This window comes from Neopsephotus bourkii, unplaced genomic scaffold (genome assembly GCF_033783945.1).
Source record: "Neopsephotus bourkii isolate Nb327-2 ecotype Australia unplaced genomic scaffold, CSIRO-AGI_Nbou_v1 NB_1655, whole genome shotgun sequence".
Classification (NCBI taxonomy): Eukaryota; Metazoa; Chordata; class Aves; order Psittaciformes; family Psittacidae; genus Neopsephotus; species Neopsephotus bourkii.
This window is the reverse complement of record NW_026902129.1, coordinates 8,852,601-8,874,267: the sequence shown is the minus strand read 5'-3', so window position 1 is coordinate 8,874,267 and position 21,667 is coordinate 8,852,601. Positions and strand designations below refer to the sequence as shown.

The 21,667-nt window shown below is 44.8% G+C and overlaps 1 protein-coding gene across 1 annotated transcript in view; it reads right to left on the bottom strand.

Moving 5' to 3' along the window:
* Positions 1-21,667, bottom strand: part of MYRIP (myosin VIIA and Rab interacting protein) — a 156,417-nt gene that overhangs the window by 76,505 nt on the left and 58,245 nt on the right. Inside the window, exon 3 of the mRNA XM_061374858.1 lies at positions 8,006-8,227. Coding sequence (XP_061230842.1) covers positions 8,006-8,227 — 222 coding nt within the window. The remainder of the gene's footprint in view (positions 1-8,005; positions 8,228-21,667) is intronic.

Below are 21,667 nucleotides of genomic sequence, written 5' to 3'. Positions count from 1 at the left end.
TAAAAAAAGTTTAACAGCTTTTTCAGATTAACATGTTTTGAAAAACCTTTCTCCCACAACATTATGGCAGGAAGATTTTAGAAACCTAACCAAAAAAGGGAAAAACATGAATCAGAAAGGAGATTCTGTTGTGCAAGTAAAGATCCAGTGGTCCTGAAGAGGACGAGGAAAGGCTGATGCTCACCAGAGCCAAGGGACATCCAGTATGTTCCAAGGCTAGGAGATAGTTCAGTGCTGCCATATGAGCATGGGAGGGAAATGGTGAGGGCTGAAATGCCTCACAGCAAAGGTTTCCTCCTGCCTTTTGCCTGGTTGAGAAACTCCTGCTTGAAGTATAGTGCCGTGCATTTTAGATACACTTAACACAGACCAGAGCCAACAGAAAACCAAAAAGAGCTGGTTTGTGACTTTCTGCAGGGGATCAGAAAAACACCCTTAAGGATCACCCAAAAGCAGCAGCTGGAGAGAAAGGCAGGAGCAAGCATGAGGTAATCAGAGAGGTTTATCAGAATCCAAAAGTGCCCAGACATGTTGAGTTTATAACCACAGGTCCTCATGGTTGCCTCTTCAGTCTTAAGAAGGAGAGGCATTGTCAGAAAGGTAAAGCTCATCCCCTCCATCAACCAAGAAACCCCCATCACAACACACAGGATGATCATCCTACTTAAACTGGAGAGGTCCAGGAACAACTTTCTCAACTTCCAAGCTGTCCCCTGGGTTCAGTAGTAGCAGTCATTTTTCTCCTTCTCAGTAGCTGGTGCAGTGCTGTGGTTTTGACTTTCAGCCTGGGAACAGCGCTGATAACACCGATGGGTTTAGTTGGTACTCAGTAATGTTTACTCTGACCAAGGACTTTCTGAGCCTCATGCTCTGCCAGGGAGAAGGGGAAGCGAGGAGGAAGCAGAGACAGGACCCCTGACCCAAACTGACCAAAGAGGTATTCCAGAAGGACTAGATCACTGCTCGGGTCAGGCTGGGTATTGGTCGGCGGGTGGTGAGCGGTTGTATTCTCTCCCCTTATTTCCTGTATCATTATCATTATTGGTGGTAACAGCAGTGGTTTGTGTTATACCTTAGTTACTGGACTGCTCTTATCTCAACCCATGGGAGTTGAATTCTTCCCATTCTCCTCCCCATCCCTCTGGGAGTGGGGAGAGAAAGGGGGGGAGTGAGCGAGCGGCTGCGTGGCTCTGGGTTACCACCTGGGCTTAAACCACAACAGCATGGGAAGTCCTAGTTACAGAACTGACACAAGGGAAGTTCTTCCCTAAGCTGTGCTTGGTACTTAACATTTCCTATCTCAGCAAGCTTAAGGGGTGATGTTTGTATTTGCCACTTAAGTGCCCGCACATGAAGAACCCTCTGTATTTTTCATTAGCTTTCAGTTTGTCACCATCACTGAAAGCCCCTTGGCTTCTGCAGAACTGAAAGGTTAAATAAGACCAATCTAGAATTTTTCTGCTGCTTATAATATGGAAAAACTGTTAGATCCTTTCGGATTCCCCTCCTCCCAGTTCAGCAGTCCCAATATTTTTGCACACTATTTATATAACTTTATTCCTACTAGGGAAAATGTTTGGTAACTTCTCCTAACGTGACTTGCGAAAGGGAGGTGAGGCCAAGTATTCACATATTAACACTGAAAATAAACTGTGATATCCTACCCTCACTGATTCCCTACAAGAACCCAAGCACTTCCTTTTCTGTGCTGCTGGAACACACAAAGCAGAGGTTTTAAACATGCTGACTGCAGCAAAACTTGTGTAATAGCAGAGAATTAGGAACACTTGCACTTTACAGCATTTAACTTTTCCACCACTGACCTCCAAGAGCTCAGCATCAAATCCCAGACTGGTTTGGGTTGGAAAGGACCTTAAAGCTCATCAGTTTCAACCCCCTGCCATGGGCAGGGACACCTCACACCAGACCAGGTTGCTCCAAGCCCCTGTGTCCGACCTGGCCTTGAACACTGCCAGGGATGGGGCAGCCACAGCTTCTCTGGGCACCCTGTGCCAGCGCCTCAGCACCCTCACAGGGAAGAGCTTCTGCCTAAGAGCTCAGCTCAGTCTCCCCTCTGGCAGGTTCAAGCCATTCCCCTTGTCCTGTCCCTACAGACCCTTGTCCCAAGCCCCTCTCCAGGTTTCCTGCAGCCCCTTCAGGCTCTGGAGCTGCTCTAAGGTCTCCTCTTCAGGAGCCTTCTCTTCTCCAGGCTGACCCAGCCCAGCTCTCTCAGCCTGGCCCCACGTACCTATAGAAGTTTACCTTAACGTCCTTGGCCAGACTGACTTCTATCAGGGCTTTCCTAACCTGACCCTCAGCTGCTCTGACTACTTCTCTGTATTCTTCCCAGGCCTCGCCTTTTTGCTACCACCCTCTGCAGATCTCCTTTGTATACCGGAGTTTGTCTATGAGCGCCTTGCTCATCCACGCAGGCCTCCTGGCATTCTTGCCCGACTTCCTCTTTGGTGGGATGCGATCCCCCTGAGCCTGGATTAAATCCATTCAATCCCTTCTGCACAGGGGGAAACCTCAGAAGTTCCCCAAGGTCACTTGACAATCAGGTGAAGAGCTAGAACTGGAATACAGAGCACCTAAAACAGGGATTAGTCCTCCAGGCATCCAGACACACGCTGACTTCTGAGCTGCTTCAAGCTAGGAAAGCGCCTCATAGACCCCTCTTTGCTACTCTCCCCTTCAATTCCACTTTTAGATATGTTTCCTAAAGCAGAGTGCAGCACTGAAGTCTGCTCTATGTTATGCAAGCACAGCTTCATTCTGTCTAGCACATTGGAATTCTTCACAGCGCATGCTTCTGGAATCATGAAGAGATCAGGATAGCAGCAAATCCAGCAGAGAGGAACCTGCCAAAGCAACCAGTTTGCACAGTTCCCTCTCAACTGCTCCAGCCAGGGAACAACTGAATGAACCAAAGGTCCTGGCTCTTAAGCAAAATCCAAGCTATTGACCTTGTCCTTTATGCATTCTGTAAGCAAAAAGGTATGGTGTCTGTGATGTTAAAGCATGTACGGGGAAAGGAGATCAAGAGACAGGATACAACACGGAGAGATAGGGGTGGGAGAAGGAGGAGGAAGAACATGGGAACAGAGCAGCAGGCATTTTTTGATGGAATTACATCAATTCCTACAAGGTCACAAAGATGAAGAAAATAATTGTCACTGCTGCCTATCTGAAACGAGGAAATACTTTAAGTACAATACAAATGGGATCATTCGGAGGATGGGACTCCATGTACTCCTCCTCCAGTCCAGAAGTCAGAACAAGACCCATACAGCTTGAGTGAAGGCAATACAGGGCAGAGCTGAAACTTCACCTCTTCTACTTTGCCACACAGCAAGTGCCTGTTCCTGTATAATCCTATCTCAGAAGGAAAAACGTGTTTCCTGGCATGACAAAGTCCCAGCTTTCAAGTTCTGTGTAAGCTCTAATATCAGACAAGGACCTCAGACAGCAGATATACACAACTCTCACGAAGTATACACAAAGCTGGGGCTGAGGCAGGCTACTGAAAAGATCTTTCAGCTTCCTTGGACCAGATGGTTGAGGCTGTTTGAAAGCAAACCAAGATTGCTAAAGCAGCTCTAGATCTTCATTAGCTTTCCACAATGACATCCTGCAACCACCTGGTTTGTTACAGCAAACCGTAACAAGCAAATACAAGGTTCAGTTATCAAGGAGCATTCCCAGGTTTTGCCAAATCTTGGTAGTTTGTACTTTTTTTCCCTACAGAGACTACAGAGAGCTTTACACTACACCTTGCATCAGCTAAGCAGAAGAGATGTGTCCCTTGGCAGGCTCATATCACATCTACCATCAATTTTACCATGTTTCTATAAAAATATACTCTGTTCTGCATTATTATATTTATCATAGACTCACAGAATGGTTTGGGTTGGAAGGGACCTTCAAAGCTCATCCAGTCCAACCCCGTGCAATGAGCAGGGACATCTTCAACCAGATCAGGTTGCCCAGAACCACATCCAGCCTGGCCTGGGATGTCTCCAGGGATGGTTCATCCACCGCCTCTTTGGGCAACCTGTGCCAGTGTTTTACCACCCTCATTGTACAGAAGGTCTTTTCCAACACCAACCATTCTATCACTATGAATGAGCGGATAGGGAAGAAGCAGGAAAATCAGCCAACATATGGATGTGAAGGCAGGAAAGGATTAGGTATCATTGCTCCCACTCACAAAAGACACAAATCCTTTCACATGTAGATGGTGAGACTAGAGGAACAGAACCAAGAATGCGAGGGGATTCAGACATGATAGTCATGAAAAGCTGAGGGGGGAAGTCAGATGTCTGGGTGCCATATTTTGTATGGGACTATATATTGGATGGGAATATATATATATATATATATATTTGGATGGTATATAAATACCCCTCCTACAGTCCGGAAGAAAACATGATTGGTTTACAAAACCTGCAAAAATATGCATTTTAATAGCTTACACTAACACTTCTTTTAGTACAAGCACTCAACTGGAAAGCAAAGTGTCACTAACAGGGTGTTGTGGGATGTGGCTCCTTGGGGACTGGACAGTAAAAGTGATCTCAGGCAAAAGAAAAGCATGCCCCATTCTGAATACATGAGACAAGAACCCCCCCATCTCTCTGGTACCTAAAGTGTTAATCCAGAGGACAAAGAAACAGTGTCTGGAATCTGCTTAGTCAAGAGGACTTCAGAGGCGCAGAGCTCAGCAAGTTGCCTACACCCATTGTCTGATGTGTGCCTAACGAAGAGACAGGGTATAAAGCTTTGGAAGAACCAGAAATGCACTACAGACAAATTGAGAGCTTGAAATTAATAATATACAGTTTTATCATAACCTACTTTAAAATTAAGAAGATACAGATATGAGAGGAGAAAAAAAAAACCCCTGGAACATTAATAATGGCACCCTGAGATAAATCTAGAATAAAATGCATGAGGAGAATGTGTGCTAGATCTGGAAAAATCAGGGAATTGGAGGAAGGTTCTCCAGTTCATCACAAGGTCTACACAGACGTTGTTGTGAAGGCATTTCTGAGCAGGGAGATACCCTACTGAGCTGAAGCTTCTCACATTTAGAAGATGCAACAGGAGATGTGCTGTAAGGGAGCTCAAACACCAACATTTTCATTGCCTTATGAGTTTCCTGCTTTTGGAAGAAGCACAGACTAACTCTTTTGGCCTAATTCTCTACAAATGTTCTGTGTTAAAAATGCTGACCTGCGTATTTGGTCTGTGCTAAATGTCAATGTAGATGGACAGATGAAAAACAACTGCTGTAGAACAGGTATCTCCCTTAGGGTCATGCTTTGGGAGACTAACTCAACAGGTCTGATTTTCCCCAGGGTCAAGATCACTCTGGTGCAGCAATATACCACAAGAATACTTAAAACCTGCAAAAGTTGACAGTTGTTCCTCCTTGATTACTGATTATTCCTCTTTTGGAGGAAGATAATCAGAAATAATCAGAAGATTATCAGAAATAAGGTCTAAAAAAAAAGGGTACAGCTCCTGGAGGGGTTTTCAATCCAAACCCAAGGGATCTTTCTACCATGTAGTGCTTTCAAAACTAACTTAACCATCCCCAAGTCAATGGTTCCAACTCTCACATCGTATGGGAACTGTTCAGCATTTTCACATGTGCAGAGGAAATGTATCTTCCAAGTAACTCACCTAATTAGTCTCAAGCTCTAACGCATGGGGTGAACCATCTTTACAATCACAATGTATGCTGAGAAAGCTTTAAAAGCCTTTTGTACAGCAAGAAAACGGTTCTGACATTAGAGAGCTTGTTGATGTATTCTAAATACAGGCTAGAAATAAAGCTCAGGCTTATTCGAGCCCTGCTCTGAAGCTGAAGAGCACAAACAGGTCACTATGGGAAGTCTGAACTACAGATGTCTGTACTTACCCAGTTCATCTAAGCTCTTTCTGCACAGCAGAGAATGACAACATTCACACTTGGAGAACTAACCAAAAACATAGCGGAAGGGGGAGAAAAAAAGGAGAACAACCTGCAAATGCAGTACTATCTGAGGTATTTCTAGCTTACTATCTATTGCACAGCAAGGTGCATGGACAAGCAGAACCTAAAATGACAGCCTCGTCCACTATTTGCGCTGTCTTAGTAAAGGCAAAAATAAAGACATCAGGGGAGCTGCAGAGGGACAGGAGAGCACAGTCCATGCTCCACGTGAGGGTAAGTCACTGAGAAAGCAACAGGCACTCACAACACACTGCGGTGCTTCCCCCTGGAGGCAATACTGAGGATTAAGACCAAAAGCCCTGCAAAACCAAAAAGGACCCCCCAAAACCAAACCTAAACACCTCAGCATCCCCGAACGAATGCCACCCCCTGCTTTCACACAGTCCAATCAATACATCAGACCATGAAATGATTTGCAGCAGTGTTAGTTAATGTGTTCACTGAAAGATAACTCAAGCCATGTGTCAGGCATCATCAATACCAGAGGAGTTCATAACTGAGTTATGGGTGGGTGACTGGGAGGTCTACACAGGACTGTGGGAAAAGCACTGACTTCCAGGGTCCGAAACAGCATTTTTATAACACAGCTACAGATTTTTCTGCTGGAACTCATCCATTCTTCCAAGACTTCTTTTGCAGAGTCAGCAAAACCTATTTTAAGCGCAGTTCATCAGCATCCCCACTCCTGCCTGCCCGCATGGGTGATCTCAGGAGAAGTGGAAGAAAGAGGTGTAAAATGAAATGGTTGAATGACCTAACTGGAAACAAGCATTGTCTCTCCAGCTTTCTGTGCTGCTAGAGAAGATGCTCCTGTGGCTCTTGTGCCTCCCCACTGGGGGAAAGAGGATGTGTGTGTGTAGGTTTTCTAAGGTAAAAGGCAGAGAAGGAGCAGGTGCCCTGGAGAATACAACCTCATTCAGTCTCAAAGGTTGCCATTTGGAAACATGGCATCATCCATCTGGGATCACTGTTACTTTAAGGCCCTGTGTCAAATGGAACACACTTCATTCACAGATACTATGTGAAAACTCATATTTCATGTGAGTGTGGATGGGGAACGAGCAGGAGCAATGAGTCTTTGGCAAGCACTGGAATATCATACAGCATTGGAAAGGGACTCAGCTCTTGTCTTCATCCTGTGTTCTCCACTGAAGGGAACCACGAAGAATAAACTATCTCTGTCACATTTGCTCAGCTGCTTTAGTCAACAATGGTCAAAATTAAACTACTAGGAATCAAGTTATTTCATTCACACTTCTTGTCTAAATGGGCCTTGGTCACTGCTACATCACAACAGCTAAGGCTGCTTTTGGAACCTGGGTTCTAACACAGACAAGAAGGACTATCACAGCCACCATCCATGGAATGGCCCCTTTGCTGCTACCACGTGTTTGCTTGAGTTTGCTTTGGTTTTGTGGTACTGCCTTTGTGGCTCTGTTAGCCTCAAAAGGGGGAGATAGCAAAACCCTGACACCCTCTACAAATGGAAGCCTGGCAACATACCCTTACCAGATGTTAAGAACTATAACAGGCTGCACTGCTGTTTTCATTGGTTACTTGCCAGTAAGCTGGCATTTCGAAAAGCACTCCAAACCACGGTCGCACCTGGATGATCCAGTCACCAAGAGTTTTCCTTCCCCTTCTCACCCCTCAGTGGGATTTGCTGCAAACTGGATAACTGCCTTCCCACCATCTGTGCTCAGGTCCCATGAGTAACCCAGGCATTTCAGACCCTAGCCCTGCTCAGGCTAAATCCAGTTAATGCTTGCTGATTCACCAGGCCAGCTAAGCAAAGCCTGGAAAGTGCAGCAGGTAACCAAACACTCTCAGAACAAATTAACCTCTATAGACATCATGCACGTCACACCTCAGGAACAAATCAACCCCAACACAAACAGGCACTTTGTGTCCTAGCCCGCTAGTGTTAACTACTGACAAACAGAAGGAAAGGCTCAGGTCAGGCCATGGCTGCTTAACACAGGTTGCTGAACAATAAGCTCTTACCTTGCTTGCTGGCAGACGCTGCAAATCCAAGCCTTCTCCTTCTTCTGATAAGAACTGCAGCTCTTGCAGATGTTGTACTTGCAGTCCTGGCACTGTCGCTTGCTGTTGATAAGGAATGTGAAAGGAGTACAGCAGCGAATACAGCAGTGCTCGTTGAACTTCTGCTGCTTGGAAAGGATGCTGCACTTGTTACCCTCTTCATCCAACTTCTGCTTCATTTCACTGGAATGAAAAGCAAAAGAACAATGCAAATTTCAATGGGAAAATTCCCTTCAGCCTTCTCTTTCCACAACTTCATGTTACACTCTTGAAATAACTGGTGCAGGTGTGAAATAAATGGCAGAAATGCATATTCTAAATGCAAAATAGGAAGCAAAACCTCCTGTACTCCCTGGAGTTACCCATGGGGAATTCATCTAAACGCTTTGACTCACGAACCAGGGAAAACGATCTCCTTTCACTCAGCTCCAGCAAGGGAACGCTTAGGAGAGCTGCTCCAGGTGCTCCAGCTGGGCACAGCCACAGCATCATTTGAGGCTTCAGGGCTGCTTTCAGAGCACTTTACAACTGAAAACTGAGTCTAGGAAAGTCGAAAGGCTCTGTGCACAGCAGCAGAAAATCCTACTGATGAGCAGGTTGGAAAACAGAGGTGCCAAGTTTGCTTTGTTCTGAGCCAGTGGGGTCGTATTATTCATAACAGCTCCAATTTGTCAAGGGTGGTTAATCACATACTTCATTTCAGAGAGATTTGGGTGTTTTACTAGGTAGGACCAATACTAAACCAACTGCCAATTGTTTGTGAATTGCTGCAGACCCCCTCAAGTCTTCTGTATGCCAGCAGAACTCATTTATTAAGAAACAATAATTATAGAGCTCTCTATGTATGTGTGTGGTACTGAGCCACTTGCTACCTCCCATTTTACACTGCCTTTGATATTTGTTAACTGAGGGAATATATATTCCATGGTAAGAGTAATAAAACACATGCAGAAAGAGCAGTTGTATAAGTAGACACGTCTACATCACACAGTTCCTGGTGCGTACAACTAGGATCTACATTGAGAGACCAAAAAAAAACCCTGATTCATGAAAACCCTGTGAAATAGAAGCTTATAGAACATACACATGTTCATGCTTTCCAGTTCTCAAAATGAGTGGTGGCTACCTTACTATTTCCAATTGCTGATGAGAACCACTTAGGAGAGTAGCACAAAACCCTAAATGGAATGTAAAGGTACCGTAAGAGACAGAGCAAGCTGTATCTTGTGGTACCTTTAAATTCTGCAGGAAGAAATAGTCTTAACATGCTGACTTATACTCAAATTAATGCTAAAGTATCTTGATAGAGGGGAAAAAAGGAAAGGAATACACTTACTGCATACTTATTCAGGAACTCAAGCAAGATCACCTATGAGCATCCTCATGAGCCAAGTGAATGTGAAAAAGACTCGCCTCGCTGGCCTATGCATCTTCTTCTTTGCATTTCTGCCTCAGATTCATCACTCATAATACAAACAGCCCATTTTATGGAAGACTGATGGGTCAATTTTAAACCTCAAATCTAAAGGGCAATTGAGGCAGTGCTCTAAAGCATATCATTATTGAACTTGCATATACATCATATTTAACCATATTCCTGCTATACCCCTTTTAAGAGTTTTCAACTCGAAACCGATGTAGGTTGCTGTTGTTTGTCCCCTGTACAAAGGTTCCTTACACCAGCTGCTCAAACCCAAGTAAATACTCTTTGGAGTTTCAAGTAAAATAATCTTTCTTGAAGATTTTTGTCCAGATGGCAAAACTTCACGTGGTTTTCTGCATATTTACAGAATGTTGAAGGTGAAAAATGTGAGGTTATCATGTAAGAGAGGGAAGTCTGAGCTATGCAAGTCAAATTGGCTTCCTGGGGTAAACTGATAAACTATCCCACACGTTAAATGGGATGGTTAGAGTAGTTATGTTATCTCCATTACCCCTCCTACCATGGTACCACATAGACAATCTCTCTAGGGAAACAGAAGAGCTGTTTCCCCATCACTCCTCCATCCACAGCACCCATCCTGCTTCACAGCAATGGAACGATACAGCACAATGCTGCTGCACAGAGGTCAGTCAGGAACCCCAGATCCCAGGATAGAAGCTGGTGAAGGTAAGTGCTATATGACAGAAGGAGGATTTCTGGCACAGAGAAGCATCAGCAGACCAAGATGCTGCAACCTTTGCTTCAGGTTGGAGACCTCAGGCATCAGATGCTGCCCCTTCTCCCTGCCCAAGATGAGAACAGCTAAGGAGTCAAGGTCAGGAAAAGCAGGGAAAGAAGAGACTTTGTTCTCATGCAGCTCTGTTATCTCCCAGAATTAGTCACACTGATATATGGTAGCATCAGCCTGCACATTCAACATCAGCACACTCAATGACGTTTGAACCTTCATTAGGTTTCTCATGGATGACACTGAAATAAACTGCAGGAGCAAAGCCACCTATTAAAGGCACTAAAATAATGCTCACACAATATAAAACCAGGCAGTTTCCTTCACAGCAGAGCTAATAAAGCCTTATACCTAAAAAAAGCTGAGCACACACTGAAGCCTTTTGATCATTACAGGCATTAATTACATCTCTCTCTTCTCTATCCGGCTGCCAACATTCATTACAGTGGTAGAACCTTAATACCATCAAGGCATCTGCCTCGCTGTTAAAGAGGACTAAAATGGGCCAATGATTTGGAAAGTCAATAGGATAGGGTTGGAGAGGCTGGCAGAGAGACAGCATGACAGAAAAGGCCTCATTTCCAGAGGAAGCCAGGCAGAACAGAAAAGAAAGCAATGCACATCCCTCTGATGGCTGTAACCAATCAAGGCCCTCGCGCATCACCTGCCAAAGGCTGTTCCAGTCTCTGTCAGGAGTCAAATGGCAAAAGAGACTGTCCACAGGACTTGGCAGCCACACTCTCTCCTTGGAAATCAAACACAAGTTCCATATGAAGGCAAAGCACTGCACAACACTCGTAAGCAACTCAGTGTGTCTGGTTTGAGGAAAATCATATAGGCAAAGGGAAAAGTAGGCTCTGGTTTACCCCCATGACTTCAGCTGGATGATTCCTGTGAGCACGATGGTTAACATGAGATCCAATCTCAACACACTGGGAGTTTGCAGTGCTGGAATTCAGGAGGTACAAGTTCATGTTCAAAGCATCCCGAGTTTGACAGTTTTAGACCATACTTTCAAGATGCTCAAATGGCTTGGTGCAAGTAGCAATGCTCTAAGGAAAGGAGGGCAGCCAACAGCACTGATCCTCATTCAGTGAGACTCACTTCCAAAAGGATGACAGCCACTTCCAAGAGGCAAGTTGAACACAGAGCCATCACAAACGTTCCCTTTTCTTCACCATGCAACACCATTTCCCTCAACAAACACAGAGGAGGGAGATGGGACAGAGAAAAGAGGGAGAATGTGTGTGCACTTACTGCCACCAGCATTACTTCCCAAGGAGGGAAGGTAATGTATTTAGAAGTATATATTTATAGATGTATATGCATATAATATGTGTGCAAAAAGAAGCAAAGCAGAAAAAAAGATCAAGCACAAAATATTCCCTTTTGTGGAAAGGTTGGAAGAGTGGGAAGGAAGCACAACAGACAGAGTTTATTCACATCCCTTAAGTCATAGCTGATGGTGCTCAGCTATCAGGATTACGTGTAACAGCAACAGGGATCTGCAGAGGAGAGAGCTCCTGCTGTCTGACCGAATCTCACACTGTATTTCATCTTCCTTTTCGAGTGGCTGCATTTCAGTTTGCCCCTAAATACAAAGGCAGCAAAGAATACTCCAGAGATACCCAACATGTCTGTCACCAAGATTAATTCTGTCAAAGAACACTGTACTGAAATGGAAGTTCCAAAATATACAGATGCATATTCAGATTTTCCTAGAGGCTTGTATTAATTAATCTGCAGCAGTTTGTATAATGAGTATGTAATTATAGTCAATGTTTTGGGTGTCTTCCCATATGAACACAGGCTGGGAACATCGGGGCTGTTCAGCCTGGAGAGGAGAAGCTGCATGGAGACCTCAGAGCAGCTTCCAGTGTCTGAAGCGGGCTACAAGGATGCTGGAGAGGGACTCTTCATCAGGGACTGTAGCGATAGGACAAGGGGTGATGGGTTCAAACTGAAACAGGGGAAGTTCAGGTTAGATCTAAGGCAGAAGCTCTTCCCTGTGAGGGTGCTGAGGAGCTGGAACAGGGTGTCCAAGGACACTGTGAATGCTCCATCCCTGGCAGTGTTCAAGGCCAGACTGGATGTGGCTTGGAGCAACCTGGTCTGGTGGAAGGTGTCCCTGCCCATGGCAGGGGTTGGAACTGGATGAGCTTTAAGCTCCTTTCCAACTCCAACCAGTCTGGGATTCTATGATGTAACATGCATTAGTCAGCTACAATGCAGCACACCAAGCTCTGAGAGTGTACAAGTCTCCCTGCCAGGCTCCCTGCAACCTGGCGCTCTGCTCTTTTCCAAGGCAACATCTCCAGCTATCAGGCTGTAGCCAGCTTACACTCGCCTCACACCAGTCTCCACTTCAAACTGCCTTTAAACTGGCACCTGCCAAAGTCCAGATGATGAGGTTCCCCTTTGCTCTGTTGCTTTCTTGGGTGATGGGCAAACACATGTTTTCCTAATGTTCAACCACAGAATCACAGAATCCCAGACTGGTTTGGGTTGGAAAGGACCTTAAGATCATCCAGCTCCAACGCCCAGCAGAGACACCTCACCCTAGACCATGTAACCTGTTACCTTTCCCAGTAAAGAGTAGAGGTTATATCTATTCTAGCTGCCTGCACAGGAAAGGAGGGAAGTGGAGAGACAATGTTCCTAGGGGCTACAAAAGAAATCCCATTTCCTTCACATCACTCTCCTGCTGAAGAGGGAAGCAGCATCTTGACCACAAGTTATCAAAGACAGGCAGAAACTTTCTCCTTTAGTACTACAGATGAGGACTTCTGCTCCTTACACCTTAACTTAAATTACATTTATCACAGTATCACAGTATGTTAGAGATTGGAAGGGACCTCAAAAGATCATCTAGTCCAATCCCCCTGCCGGAGCAGGAACACCTACATAAGGTTACACAGGAACGTGTCCAGGTGGGCTTTGAATGTCTCCAAAGAAGGAGATTCCACAACCTCCCTGGGTAGCCTGTTCCAGTGTTCCGTCACCCTCACTGAGAAGAAGTTTCTTCTCAGGTTTAAGTGGAACCTCTTGTGTTCCAATTTATACCCATTTCCCCTTGTCCTTTCATTGTTTGCCACTGAGAAGAGCCTGGCTCCATCCTCGTGACACTCCCCCTTTATATATTTATATACACTAATAAGGTCACCCCTCAATCTCCTCTTCTCCAAACTATAGAGACCCAGCTCCCTCAGCCTCTCCTCATAAGGGAGATGCTCCATAAAATAAGCTACCTTTTATCCACTTGGCACTGGAGGCCTTTCGTCCTTCAAGGACTAGTGAGCTGCAGAGTGCTTCTTCCCAAGGGAGCAGTGTTCTGCTCATCCGCGTAACCGGTTGTCTCACTGCTCTTCACCATCTCACCTCTCACAGATTCAGAGCAGTCCATGAAGATCACCAATTTGTCTTAAAACTGATTTTAATCCTCATTTGGCCACTGATAAGAGCCTTAAAACATTATTTCCCTCCACAGAGAGAATGCTTTCAGGCACACTTCATGCTCACCTACCCTTTATACTCCTACCTACACATACAAGCTCCTGAGAGGCTTTGCTTAGCATGAGATCTGTATTTCCACATAGTCTGGGAGCAGGTGAACATGTTCTGATGTCCAGTTCCCAGCCTTTCAGATAAGGCATTTTCACCAGCCACAGCTCTGGTTTTTCCACTCCTAGTCAAATCTGAGCCTGTTCTATTGGGATGGGAGTTTCTTTGGGATACAGAGGTCAGCTGTAAATACAAGTGCCAGCAATGCCCTCTAAGCTACACTGCTAGAGGACTAAGGGCTTTTCCTATTCCGAGGCTAAAGTGCACACAGAATTCCTGTCTCTGCTCTCCTTAGAACCCCCAGATGTGCACCAGAGGTTGGGATAGGGGTAAGGCTCCTTTAATCTGTGCAGAACCTGACAGTCTCTTACTCCTTGGCTACTGGCACAATGAGAAGTCACGGGCTGAATGACTGGATTTCTTCTCCCATTCATGCGTTTTCAATCTGATGCTCAAAGTCACCAGACTGATGACCAGAAGTGGTTCCCACATCTGCCCTTGTTCCCTCTCTCCTTCTCCTAACATGTCTTTTCCCCTACTATATTCAGTCAGAGCCACGTGCCACGATGACTTATTTACTCTCTAAGGGTTCAGTGTTCATTCCTTTTAGATGCCTCTTCCTCTCAGGCAGTTTATTCTTTTCCATCAGGACGGACATCTAACACAACTCTAGCCCCAGGCAGTGCTACACCATCACCACACACACCTTTGGTTTCTCTTATGTCTTTGCTAAACCGTCCCTGGTGACACTTTACTTGTTCTCAGAAAGAAGCAGAGCTCAGGATAGTACTATGTCCCTCTACAGCAAATGCTAATTTCATTCATTACCTTAAAATGATGGCCACATTTTTCCTAAGCTCCTATCAATGCAGTCACAATTATGCCTCGTGCTGCATTTAACACTTAGGATGTGTATTAGTATTCTACACGTTACTGGTGCTGTTAAAAAGCCATGGTTATATGCATACACACTGGTTGCAACTGGGGAGCCTTCAAGGAGCACGCATCACTTGAACCTGTGCAGAGGGATACTGCTGCAGCAGCCATAGCTGACAGCAGGGAGTACATCAAAACCCGGGGGGGGAATAACATCAAAGCCAACTGAAAGCAAAGCGCAAAGCCTTCAGAGGGGGATAGGAGATGGGGCACCTCAGCATTCAGCACTAAGAGGCTCACAGAGAGGTGTAAGTCACTCATCAGAAACCAGGGAGATGGGTATTTCACAGTCCAATTACTCCAAGCACAGCTGCCTTCTTTTATCTAAAAATCTTACAAGTATCTCCTAAGGGTATTTTCTCTTCAGCTTTTCATTTCTATAAAATTTAATTGCTACAAAATTGGTGGGTATTCCTATCTAATCTACTTCTAATTTTCTGTCCTCCTTTCAAAACCAAGAGCAAACACTAGTGGTCCTGTATATATGTTGGGGCACCAGAAGTGTGTGCAGTTCTGTTTCCAACATAAGAAGGACATGGAGCTGTTGGAGCAAGTGCAAAGGAGGCCACGAGGATGCTCAGGGGCTGGAGCACCTCTTGTATGGAGACAGACTGAGAACACTGGGGCTGTTCAGTCTGGAGAAGAGAAGCTGCGTGGAGACCTCAGAGCAGCTTCCAGTGTCTGAAGGGGGCTACAAGGATGCTGGAGAGGGACTCTTCATCAGGGACTGTAGCGATAGGACAAGGGGTGATGGGTTCAAACTGAAACAGGGGAAGTTCAGGTTAGATCTAAGGCAGAAGCTCTTCCCTGTGAGGGTGCTGAGGCGCTGGCACAGGGTGCCCAGAGAAGCTGTGGCTGCCCCATCCCTGGCAGTGTTCAAGGCCAGGTTGGAGCAACCTGGTCTGGTGTGAGGTGTCTCTTCCCATGGCAGGGGGTTGGAACTGGATGAGCTTTAAGCTCCTTTCCAATCCAAACCATCCTATGACTCCATGTGCTAACCAATGATCTTGTCCCATTAAATTCTTTACAATTGTTTTCAAAGTCTCACCCTTTCGTCGCCTGACTCAAAAGTCTATGATGACATCCCGTTGCCCTTAAAAATCGATGCTAAAGGTTCAGCCAGTACTGGGCATTCAGACCTGACACTACGTCCACAACACACACCACAAGGGAATCTTAACAAGGAGTGGAGGGGCAAGGTAAGTTGACTGGTATTCAGCTTCAGTTCCATCAAAGGTCTCACAGGATTTAGAAGCAAAGGATTTAGGATCTTAGGATAACTTTCACATTTACTTAAGGTGAAGTGAGGTACAAGAATATAACCCTGTTTCAGTGTTTTATTGAACAAAACTTTGCAACAGCAATGTTGAGACTAAATGGACTCCGTATTACCCTACTGAAACACTTCACCCGCCTCAACTGATGCTCCTTGGAGCTGAATGAATTCATGCTGAGCCTGGATGTACACCCTGCCTTTAGAAAACACAGTTATCCTTCTACAACCCGAGACAGGAGTATGAAAAGAGAAAATAAAATCATTTATTGCATAAATCATATCACAGATTGTGGAGACAATTTCCTTCTAAAAACGAATTAATCCAGCACTGTGAAAACACCGTTACTGCGTGTTTTGGTTTTTAGGTTTCTGATGTTGGTTGGCTTTGGGGCTTTGTATGCGTGTGTTTGTTTTACATTTGCAGACATTTCTGATGCTAGGAATTGACAGTTCCATATTTCTTATTAAATACCACAAAATAAAGGCTGTGAAACCCAACCTGTGGGAGTTTTGTACCAAATACAGCTGAACCAGTTAAAGTGCTGACAGAACCAGAAAAAAGTCAACATGCTAAAAACCCCATCTCAAGCACTGCATTTGTTAGAGAGAGCACAGATCCAGCCAGCACTGAAGTAAATTGTGGTTCACCTGCCCCAGGCCAGTACCTCACTTGTACCAGGCTCTATCCTAATCTGTGAACAATTTCATGCTCAGGTGAAGCCGTGTCACAAAAGGAATGACTGATGCTATAGTACTCTACAGGCCCGTGCTAGTGGCTCTTAAGGGAAGCTTCCTCTTATGTTGCTGGCACTAGCGCTGTCAATCAGTGTCTACCATCAGCTGGAACTGACTGACGTGTCAGGGTGTAGATAAAGGAAATAAATAATATACTGCTATAATTCAATTCCTTCTTCTCACTTTGTAGACACATAAATTGCCAAAAGGCATTGCATTTAACCCCGTTTTCTTTTGTCAGCTTGGGTACCACAGGAGCATGGGCTGCACCATGTTTAACTCAAGGCTCTGAAATCAAGCAGGCAGATGAGGCAGCGAGAAAGAGGCAGCTCTGGAATTACACAGCAGATATGGAGGGAGCTCTATGGACATCAGAAACCTCCACATGAAAGCTGCATCTAAGCAGCTCTGGTCTAAGCAGCAGTGCTATGAGCACAGACTCCTTTCCCCTCCAGTTCTAATACTGCCACGTGAGAGAGTATCTGTGGTTTAAGATAGCTTTCTCCCCTCACTCTTCTTTTGCATCTGCTCTTCTATCTCAGAGACCACTGTGCAGCCAGGTAGGGTGTTCTGAGGTGAAATACTTCCCCAATACTGGGGACAAGCATTTCTGCTACAGGGGCAGGACCTTCTGGTTAATCCTGGGTTTAACTGATCCATTGAAAAGGGCCAAAATGTGTCCTATCATGTTGGACATCAACCACAAGTGATGATAAGCTAAAACGTTTTCCCCCTTTCTCATGACTACGGCCACACTGAACCACTGACCATGACCATCTGAGCCTACACACACAGCCAGTTTTACTACATCCCCACCATCAACACACACCACACAACCACACCAACCACACCACACACACACCAACACACCCCACCACACACACACCACAAACCACACCAACCACACCCACACCACCACACCAACACCCACACACACCAAACAACACAACACACCACCCCCAAACAAACACCACAATACTACCCTATCAAACATCCTGACAACCCTGCAAAACATCCTTAGTTTAGCACCTTTCTTACATCCCTTCCCTGATTTCCTCCTTCCCACATTTGATAGTGATTTATAGTTGTATAAACACTTGCTACATTCCCCTCTATCTCATTCCTGCTCAACAGATGTCATTTTGTTCTCCCACAAGCACATTTCTCACTGCCTGTCTGGTATCTCTCTATAACTAATATGCCAATAATTCTCTCCTCTTCTCTTAGATAATTTTAGTACAACTTTACCTTTCAATGTCCTTTCCAAATAATTCCCAGAAATATAAAGAATTCCATAGAATTGCACTGAATAACTACATACCACAGAGTTTATTTGACCTGGTAAACTCCACAGCCTAAGCGCTTTCTGTACCCTAACATGTACTGGGGCTTATCCCACATGTTAAGCAGCCAAACTGTAGTTCTAAAAGCCTTTCTAACGCAGGTCTGTGTGTGTGTAGATCCTGAAGTCCACTTCCCTAATCCAGCTCTTCATGCTGCCCATGCTCTCAACACATAGCAAACACGGTTCTTCGATATCCCACATAGCCGCTGCAATTCCAGCAGCTTAAACACTGCCAGCCCTGAAATTCCAAACCACCAACGTATGAGTCAAGAAATAGCAGCTCGATGTTTAAGTCAATTTAAGCCTATAAACAATGATTTTCTTAAGTACAGAAACCATCTGCAATATCCATGTAGGCTTTGTTTGCGCCTTTCAAAGTCAGACTTAGAAGCTTCAAATTACCACGCTATTATACACAAGGAAGTATTTTGACAGACAAAAGAATCTGTTTTCACAGGGTGTGTTTTATACTGAACATGATATGTTACCCTGGTGCCTTTCATCTCAACAATAGGAACACGCTCTGGAAGCAGCATCGTATTCCTTCTTGCAATCCAGACAAAAGGGTAGGAAAACACTGACAGCCCCTCTACCTCTCCAGCAAACACGTGTATTAAAAGGTATTGGCATGTGCTATTGATATAGTAACACTAACAAAGACACAATCATTTAACACTGTTAGAATCCTTCTAATGTCTTACAGTTCATGTTAACTCCATCCAGAAGCTTTTTATTAAGGGAATCTTTCTGCAATTTTAATAACATACTGCTATGTTAACATATGAAAGAACAGGCATTAATGCAATGCAAGGAACTCAGCAAACAACCACAACAGATGTAAACCACTGATAATTTGGAACTCATTTAGAAAATAATGGTCTTTTTTGGGTAGCTGTGACTACAAGAGCAGCTATTTAGCTTTACCCAGTGTATGTGTGTGAGCCTGCACGCGTACATATAAACTGCATTATTCCATATCCCTTGCAAAGGCATCTCACCCACCTAGCACTCTCCATACCCCATCCCCATGGAAACAGTCCTCAAGACTGTCCTTGGAAAGGCAATTCAGCTAGAGAAGAGGAAACACAGCCAGGGTACCAGAGCAGTGGGATATTAAGGAACTAGTGATAAATTAAGGTCCTCTTGTGCAGATGCTCCTACGTATCCCAGCAATTCTTCCTTGATTGTATGCCTTACTGGGGACACAGAAGGCTAATCACAGTCAGCCTTCCCAAGGGGAGAAAGGATGCAGGGAACATCAGAAACCTGCAGTTTTCATGCCTCCTTTCGGTCCACGTGTGCTTCTTCCCCATTAGGTATCTACCAATTTGAAGTACAGCAAATGTACCTCAGTAGGATGGTTTTGGTGCACGGTAAAACAACTGAAATAACCTAGAACCATTTTTGTTCTGAATTTTTACTAATAAAAGAGTTGGAAATACTATTATTCAGTCCTTCTGTGGATAGTGTCATTCAGATAACTGATGGCTTTCTTCTCTTTCCTCCCTCTTGCATTCTCTCTCTTTAAGAGGAGGAGATGGAAGGGATATGTGTCTTGGGTGACACGGTCTAGCAGAAGGTGTCCCTGCCCATGGCAGGGGGTTGGAAATGGATGAGCTTTAAGGTCCCCTTCAACACAAACCAATCTGGGACTCTGTGATTCTATGCCTCTTGTGGGGAGCTTCTGGCACAGCCAGACCCTAGACTTGGTTCATGTACTCTGCACAGCCCCCCTGGCTCCATCTGAACTGGCAGAGAACTCAGCACACCAGGAGCACATCAGGAGCCAAATCCCAAGGCTTGTGCATGGGCTTTTCAAAGTTCTCCTTGACACAGCACATATGGGCAAAGCAGACACAGGCTGTCCAACACACAATCAAGGGCCGAGAAAGCTGTTTCACCCGACAGATTTCCCCCTTGCAGGAAACACTGAAGCTACAAAGATGCGTTTTCTAACCAGTGCTGCCACTATCTGCATCTAAGAAGTGCTTAAACCATTCTATACACCCAGTTAAGCTTCCCAGCTCACTTAAATAGCTGAATCTATCTCTAGCTTTGCAGAAATACCAACTCGTGCCTCAAGGTTTGTGTTCTGGCATGGGAAGTTACAAAGACCAAGTGCTGCATCCATCATGTCAACTCTACCACCTAAATTTAAGTGAAGAAGTTACATCTCAAAGAAGCTGCTCTACCAAGCTTTCTGCTCTCCCACCTCCCACCAGTATGCAGCTTTTTCTGGAGCTCTCCTGCTTTCTTTACATCTTCCATTTCATTGATGTTGGAGGAGGTATATTGCGCCAACTGAAAAATCTCCATGAGGACCACAAGAAGCCTTCATAAAACAGATCATTACTCACATTTCAAACAAAACCAAGCTCATGGCACTTACATTGAATCTGAGCCTTGATTCTCACATCTAAGATAGCTGGGGCTTTGCCCTTCACTGAAATAAGAGCGTAATTCAAGCCATTTAGCACAGGCCACAACACTTTGTCATGAAAGCAGGTGACCTGAGAGTTGTCAGCCCGAGATTCACCTACTTCAGTACCTTCATATTACACAGTACATTACATACAGCAAGTGTAACAGAACCTGCTGCTTGGAAGGAAGGAAGGAAAGACGGAAGAGCAATGGCATTTATTTTCATCAGGAGGATGGGTATTCCTAAGGTGTCTCTGGCACCTCAGTGCCAGTTATCCTGGTATGCACTGTTTTATCAAGCCATTAAAAGTGTCTCTTTAAGGGTAATTATACTGTTCAGAAGCTCAAGCTATGCAAGTTCCCTTTAAATCACTGTAAAATACCCTCCACCTTGCACATATATTCAGACTAAATCAAACTACTTAGGATTTACCCAGGATACTGGTCCCAAATCATCAACAATTTATACTTGATTAACACCCGCTTTGCAGGTTCTTTTCCATCCCTTCATCACCCTGCATGTTTTCAGGTCATCAGCTAACAGTATATATGCTCTAACACTGCTAAAAGAAACAACTCCAACACCCACTTCCCTGCACGCTCCCCCCACCAACCCTATCCCAAACCAACCCTAATTATAATAGCATAAAGACAGTGTCCAAAACAAGCTTGAGCCTTTGCTTCAGCAACTGGTCCAAATCAGAGCAAAGACTCAAATCTGCCTTTAAAACCAGGTATTTGACTAAATAACCATTTACTCCACTATTACTCTGCATCAGATAAGCTTGCTTTAGCAAGGAGAGGCAGGAGCAATGGGTTGAACTGTCACTAACAACGGGCCTTCCACCTGATCTGATGTGAGGAAGACTTCACATCAATACATCAGCAGTCTCAACCATAGGCTTCTGTGAGATCACAGGGATGCTGTGTCTTCCTAAAGACTCAGGCATGCTATCACTCCACTCATACAAGCAAGTGGAAATTGAAGGGAGAAGCTGCTTTAAGTGTAATTTCTCTGTATGACTTGCTGTTAGTTCTCTTGCTTCTCTTTCCCCCCTCCTGTGTTTCTATCTCCTGCTAAAGCATCAGTCCATCCCGTAATGGATGCAAGCGACAATCCCACACGCAACTGCTCTCAGGTGGGACTTTGTGCTCGTGCATCCAGAAAGAAGTCATGG